Raw genomic sequence first — 7,627 nt, forward strand, 5'->3', positions numbered from 1 at the left:
AACATTTTTATTACGTTAATTTGATAACGTTAATTTAATATACTACTACTACTATCCTTAATAACATTAATTTAATAACGTTTTATTAAAACTATAATTTTTTTATTATTAGTATAATTACATTTTTAATTTAATATTTAAATAAATATATTTAGATATATTATATAACTTAAATTCGTCCTCTGCTTTATAATATATATATACCCGCGTGATTTTTTCGTATAAGGCTGGCCCGCCTAATTAATAAATCTTCAATATTGCTCTTTTTCTGCAATGACAAAAGAAATTAGATGTCATTTTCATCTTTGAACCGAAAATAATAAAAAAATAATAGCGAAAAGTCATTTAAAGATCATATTTGTGCAGTTTTGAATAATTAAAGGTTATATTTATACACTGTCAAAGTTTATGATCATATTTATGTATTATTCCCTTATATTTTAAGCTGAACGCGCCTAATTTTGTGTGATGAACATGCATTTTGCCACATATAATTAAAGGTTATATTTATACACTGTCAAAGTTTAGGATCATATTTATGTATTATTCCCTTATATTTTAAGCTGAACGTGCCTAATTTTTCGTGATGAACATGCATTTTGCCACATAGGATCAGAGGTCATATTTGTGCAGTTTTGAATAGTTAAAGATCATATTTGTGCACTGTCAAAATTTAAAATCAAAGTTATAATTTAATGTCAAGTTTAGGATCATATTTATGTATCATCTCTTATATTAAACTTCTTATAGCATTAACACTCTTCGGAGTTTATATTAAACTTCTTACATAGCATTAACACTCACTTTGCTATAAGTCAAATAAGAATAAAATATAGCACTAAACACCACTCAATATTTCATATATCAAACTTGTAACGAACATAAAGAACCTACATGTGCTAGAGGGGGACGGTAAAAAACTAACGGCTGTCTTTCTTGATATGACCCAAAAACAATTGCAAAACAAAAACAAAATTTAAGGTATCTACAGGATTCTATTGGAGTAGTTATTACTCCATAGCATCTTTCCTTGAAAATACTGACTTGATAGGTACCATAACCTGAACTTACTAACATTCTTATGGCGATTGGTGCTCAGAAAGTAAACATAACCCTACAACATATAACATTCAAAGCTTAATATCTCTACCAAATACCCAGCTGAAAGGAACAGGAGCCTTCTGCTTGGCCCGGGCTTGTGCCCTTTCCTCCAATTTTCTAATTCGCGGAGCCAGACCACATACATAATCTTGCGCTTTGTTTCCTTCACCAGAAAGACCAGTCAAATTCTCTATTTCCCATCTTCCCACCAGAAATTCAAGAATATCTGCATAATCCTTCGCAGTGTATACACCAAGGCGTTGAGCTACAGCAGAGAAGTGTTCGAAGAGGTTATCATCCCGGCCATCATACATAAGATGAGCTGGCATCGATATTTTTTTCCTCATCATGTCCGCGACAGCCAATACAGTGCCATCTGGGTCAACTTCAAATAGCTTCTCCACAATCTTGGTATATGCAGTCTCGTGGCGCTTCTCATCTGCAGCAATTATACCACATACCTGTGCTAGCTTCATGTCCCCATGCTCCTTAGCATGCCGAGCTGTATTTCCATGAGAAATGAAGGTAGCCCTCTCTTGGAAGGAAGTGTAGATAAAACCCAGATACGGGTTGTTCTCCGTGCGAGGATCCTAAAATTTTAGCATCAAATGGATGAAAAACAAAATATCAACTTAAACAAGCAGTTAAGTGAGAAAGTCTTAGCCAAAAAGGAATTATTATATAACAATTCCATCTCGGGGTGGTTTCTATTTATCTGATCAACAGCTAGAAATATGCTGCTCAATAAAACAAATTGCCAACATGTTAATCATGTACCTCAAATCTCTAAAAGCAATAATTGGCCAATATGGAACGCAGATTAATTGCAGCACAAAGTTAATACCACTGAAAAGCAACTCATCTTTGTGCCAACTCTCCGAACAACAACCAACCCAGTGTAATTCCACAAGTAGGGTTTGGAGAAGCTGGTGTCTACATAGACCTTACCCTACCTTGTTTCAAATAGATCCTCAGCTCAAGTAAAGCATTTCAAAACATGTATGAAAGGGGAATACAGTAGTGAAGAAGCAATGAAGAAAATAATGGAGAAAAGAAAGCAACAAAAAATAATACAACCAAAGCAACAGAAACAACAGGTAGTAATAAAAATCGAAGAATAAAAAAGTAGGAGAGTAATATAATAATAATACTGATAAGGAAAACTATACCAGGCTCGACTACCTTGGTTAGATAGGCAATCTAGTGCGCAAATGGAGGAAATTTCAGGATGCAGACAGATTTATCTTCAAGATCTAGAGAAACACAAGTACGTAATGCATAATAAATTAATCATCTAAGTGTTTACACGTCTTTGAGATGGGGAAATGGATAAGAAAAGGGAGAGGAAGAGAATAAAATACCCTCTCTGAGTAAGAAAAGAAAGAAAACTAATATCTAATAGAACCCACATTCAACTACATAAAGAGAAAGCACTCTCATGAATATCAACAGATTCAAGTCATGCAAAGTTTGACAAGATGCGGCTTCAGTGAAAGAAAAGACGAGGGAAGTGAGGTTAGATGGTTCGGGCATGTGATGAGGAGGTGCACGGATGCCCTAATTCGGAGGTGCGAGAGGTTGGCTATGGATGGTTTCAGGTGGGGTAGAGGTAGGCCAAAGAAATATTGGAAGGAGGTGATTAGACATGACATGGAACAGTTACAACTTACGGAGAACATGAACCTTGATACGAAGGTGTGAGGATGCGGATTAGGGTAGATGGTTAGTGGGTGGGAGTTCACCCTTACTAGTAGGAAGGAGTGTTACGTGTGTAGCGGTGCCAGTAGTCATAGTGTTACGCATGTGTCCTTGAAGTTTCTTGTTCGTAGTGTTTTGGCGATATTTGTGATTTCGGATAGATGGTTTATAGCATTACTCTGTGGGTATCGTATTTCTTTTATTATCTAGTGGTGTTATTCCATTCTGTTGTTTGTTTTTATATTTTTTCATTTGTTATACTGTTATCTGTCCAGAGCTGAGGGTCTATCGGAAATAGCCTCTCTATTTCATCCACTTCATCTGAGGTAGTGGTATAGGCTGTGTACACTTTACCTTCCCCCAGACCCCACCTTGTGGGAATACATTGGGTATGTTGTTGTTGTTGTTGCCAAGTCATGTAAATTTTGAATTCTGCAAGACTAAGAGAATGTGAAAGAAAAAAAAAAGGAACAGTAATTGCCAGCACAAAGCATAACAGACTTGCCAAATGTACTATCACAAAAATTTATCGTTATATAACACAACTAGATTACTAATATCAATAGCTTTACCAAATCTGAGAATTTTCGCACTGCGTCAAATACAGCTCATCTATGCGCAGGCTCATTCAGACAGACAGACACAACACAGATATCACATACTCTGCAAGAGATTTGCTATTATATCATTTTAATATAAAAATAACTAGGCCAGAGAAGTCTGTATAAATTTCACCAATAATCTCCAAGATGATTTGAAAGCTTAAAAGTATCAGCAGAATATGGAGAAGCAAGCTCACCATCCCTGAACCAATGAGGTACTGAATTGTCTTCTCAATTTGCCTCATATCAACTCTTCCAGAAAGATATAAATATTTGTTGAGAAGGTCACCATGCCTATTTTCCTCAGCAGTCCATGCCCTCGTCCAAATAGCCCAAGGAGTTAGGCTGGCGCCAGTTTCATCACGAACGCCATCTAGGGTGTTAAGCATTGTTTGATAAGTAGGAAGAGCCTCCTCTGTGATCATATCTCCAACTAATACAACAAAGTAGTCATCAGGAATTTCCTTGCACCTCTGCCTCAGCTCCTTGACTTGCTCTTCAAATCCTTCCGAGGCAGGATCAGGAAGAAAATCACTGGCCTGCCAACACTTCTCGACAGGCTTTAAGTGAACCAAGATATTATTCTCAGCCCAATCATGCAGGGAATCAAAAATTTCACGCTTCTCTGGCGGCATGGAATGTGTAACTTGAACATGCACCTCTCGTGGAGGACCGAATGGCTTCTTCACATTTCCACCTTCCCTAGAATTAGCAGAATTAGAATTATGATTAGCATTTCTGAAGAGAAGATGAGCTACAACAGAAAATTCAGTCTGAGTCAAGTTTAAGGCAAACGATTATTTGGTCCAAAGAAGGAAACACTAGTCAGGAACAAAGCAATGTATGAAGCCATCCGTTCTCTCTTATGTTGTCACTCACCTTTCTACTATTGTTTTTCAAGTAGTTATTTCCCCAAAGCACGTGTGATCAAACATTCGTATATGAAAGAAAGACTCTCTATCCAAGTAAACTTTTCCAACATGACATACACCACAGAAGTCTGTCCAACCTATTTGAAGTACATTGACAAGACCACTTCCAATTCTGACAGTCGATCTTTAAAATAATAATCTTCTAAGCAATTAAGAAATTCAATTAAAATCACACAGCAGGAGAAAACTGATATGACCTTTAATAATGACTAAGCTAGTGGAAAATAAAAGATGATAGAAAACAATCAGTTAAGGAATTTCTAATTAGGGGTATGGACTGTGTACATTCTACCCTCCCCAGACCACACTATGTGGGAATATACTGGGTTTGTTGTTGTTGTTGTTGTTGTGGGCAAATGTAGTGCAGAAGTTGTGGGTTCATGCAATCCCAATAACTTTAGCTCGGATTTTGTATGTGTTACTAAACTCCAAGATGTATAGATAGTAGATTTTGAACCTAGTAAATCAAACAATTTTTTATTGATAGTGGTGACCGTGTCAGCTTGTGTGCACCTTGACTATTCCACTAGGTACCTGCTACCTTCAACTGGCACGAGTAACTTTGCCTTCTCAAGCAAATAGTGAAAAGCCAACTATTGTTTTTGCCTCCGCTGGTTTTAAACATGAGACATCATGGTTCTCCTCCCACTTCGTTGACAAATGGATTGTGATAGAATTTCACATTTGTACACATTAAGTTCACATAAAAAATCATGCATATGCAGATGCACTAATCAAATTTGCATCAGATTTCAGTGTTTCTTTTTCTTTTTAGTGGCAGTGGTGCCTAAGCTAGCTTTTAAAAGCCAACATTAATTCAACGGACAGTCTGTTATAACCTACAAAGATATGTGCAAATGAACTCATTCTAAGCGATGCAGCTGGGATTCCATCCTGCAGTCTCGGGTTGTTAGTCCTATGCGGATATGCCTCAAACGCGCAGCTCTCCACTTGGTGTCCCACTACCTTGTTATCCAATCACGCACAAGGAGAAGGGAAAATCTACTCTAGTAACACATTAAATCAATGCACCCTGAGGGGAAGAGATAAATAGATATCCAAGCAGAAAAATCATATCATCCTTCAATCAGGAAAAAGAGGAAAAAATACACCAACATATGAATAAATATCAGAACTGGAAAGATCACAGATAGCAAGATACCCCATGCATTAGCATCAACTACCACAAATCTAATTTACAAACCGAAGTACAATCACGATCAGAAACACTAAATATGGCTCAAAAAGAAAACATATTGGGGGGTATACATCTCCAGAAATTTGACAAAATACAAACACAAAATAAAACTCACACAGAAAGGGGACGAAGTGTTGAAGCCATGAAAACTCTATGAGATCTGAGTGGGGAACACGGAAACGTAGTCGTTTTAATGGATTGAAACGTCGGAGGATTGAGTTTCAGAGCCATTTTTCCGATGGTTTTTTCAGGGTACCTCGATTGCTCCGCCTAGAGAGAGAGAGAGAAAAGTGAAAGGCGGCGAGAGTCAGATGCATCAAAATAAAGGAGAAAAATGAGTCAATAGACCTCCCAAGTTTCTAATTAAAAAAAAAAGATAAGTGGGTCCCACAAATTATTAAGTTAAAAAAATTAAATCTTTTGAATAATTGGGATAGTTGTTCGACAATTACATTAGTTGTCTGAATAACTTCGTGTAGTTATTGAACAACTTCTCTCAATTATCAAACAACTACGCCTAGTTGTTCAACAACTAAATGCAGTTGTCGAACAACTGCGCCTAGTTGTCGAACAACTTGCACAGTTGTTGAACAACTTCGATAGTTATTGAACAACTTCACAAAATTATCGAACAACTATCAAAGTTGTTCTACAACTGAAACAGGCTATTGAAAATAAAAAACTTTAAAAAAATCTCAAAAAAGATTTATCCCTCTGTTTTAATTTTAAAAACTTGAATGATTCTCATTTTCCTCCATTAACAACATCAAAGAACAACCACAAAGACACTAAATCAGAAAAATTTCTCTATTGAACACCTTTTATTCTTTCTTCTCCAAAACATCCACAACACTCAAATTTCTCCATTAACAACCTCAAATCCATTATTCATCAACACTCTCCTTCATTTTTTTTAAAATTTTCCTCCATTAACACTATCAAAGAACAACCACAAGTACACTAAATTGAAAAAAAATCTCCATTAAACATCATCTCAAACTTCAATCCAACTCCCTCAAAATTTGGACAAAAATTAAATTAAATTGATGATTTTGTCTTTAAACCACTTTTCATCAATGAAATTTCTTTTAATTTCTATTTTTGAATTTTTTATTAATAAGATAATTTTTGAATTACTTTTTTAAACTCCAAACTTGAATCAGAAATAAGAAAAAAGAAAACATCACAAACTTGTTTGTAGGGTTGGAGTTGCGGTTGGTGAGGGTTAAAAAAAATGAAGGTATTTTTGTGTTAACAAGAAAGGAGGGAAAGAGGGGTGTTGGGGCTGGAAAGGGGAGAAAGAGCTGGGGTGGGGGGACCTATTTTGCTGGGGAGGGGTTGTGGGGGAGAAGAGGGGCGCTGGAAGAAGACGGGGGAGGGGGGCTGAAGAAGAAGGAAAAGGAGGGGAGGACATTTTTATTTAATATATATATATATATATATATATATATATATATATATATTTCTATTTAAAAAAATACATAAAAGTAATATTTGTGTGAAATTACTTTTTTAAAAAATTATAAATTTTTACGTGGCAATGATGTGGTGCTGATACGTGGAGAGTGCAACACACTCTCCGTTATGAGAGTAATAATATATATCAAGGAGTGAAACTAATACACTTTAAAGATATCAAGGGGGTAAATAAACACAAGTTAAGTTTAAGTGGTAAAATGAGTTGAGCGGACAAGTTCGAGGGAAATTATGTCTTTTCTCCTATCTTAATATTGTTGATTTGGAGCTCATGCCTCTGAACCTATGGTGTAACATAAGAGAAAGCACCATAGCGAAAATGCGTCAGTACGTCTGAATTTACTGAGTATACGAGTGAGGTAGGCTAAATACAAAGGGTTATATGCATGAAAATACTGATTGATATGAACGTGAAAGTACATACATGCATACGTAATTGTAAATAAACTCGTGGAGATACTGACTACTGAGTCTGAATACTGACAACATGAGTATACTGATAATGAGATTCTGAAAGACTGAGTTTACTGATATTGATATGTAAATCACTAATAAGGGATGGATCTGATACTGTATTACTGAATACTGGGAGACTGATACTATATTACTGATAAATGAAT

General features: G+C 35.9%; 1 protein-coding gene across 1 annotated transcript; it reads right to left on the bottom strand.

Moving 5' to 3' along the window:
* Positions 1-833: 833 nt before the first annotated feature.
* On the bottom strand, positions 834-5,876 carry LOC107863583 (stearoyl-[acyl-carrier-protein] 9-desaturase, chloroplastic). The gene is made up of 3 exons (XM_016709572.2): positions 5,647-5,876; positions 3,599-4,103; positions 834-1,691 (listed from the first exon to the last, which is right to left on the bottom strand). Exons 1-3 carry the CDS (start codon positions 5,760-5,762, stop codon positions 1,131-1,133), a joined length of 1,182 nt encoding a protein of 393 aa, XP_016565058.1. The 5' UTR covers positions 5,763-5,876; the 3' UTR covers positions 834-1,130.
* Between the last annotated feature and the right edge of the window lie 1,751 nt (positions 5,877-7,627).

Source organism: Capsicum annuum, chromosome 3, assembly GCF_002878395.1.
Source record: "Capsicum annuum cultivar UCD-10X-F1 chromosome 3, UCD10Xv1.1, whole genome shotgun sequence".
Lineage (NCBI taxonomy): Eukaryota > Viridiplantae > Streptophyta > Magnoliopsida > Solanales > Solanaceae > Capsicum > Capsicum annuum.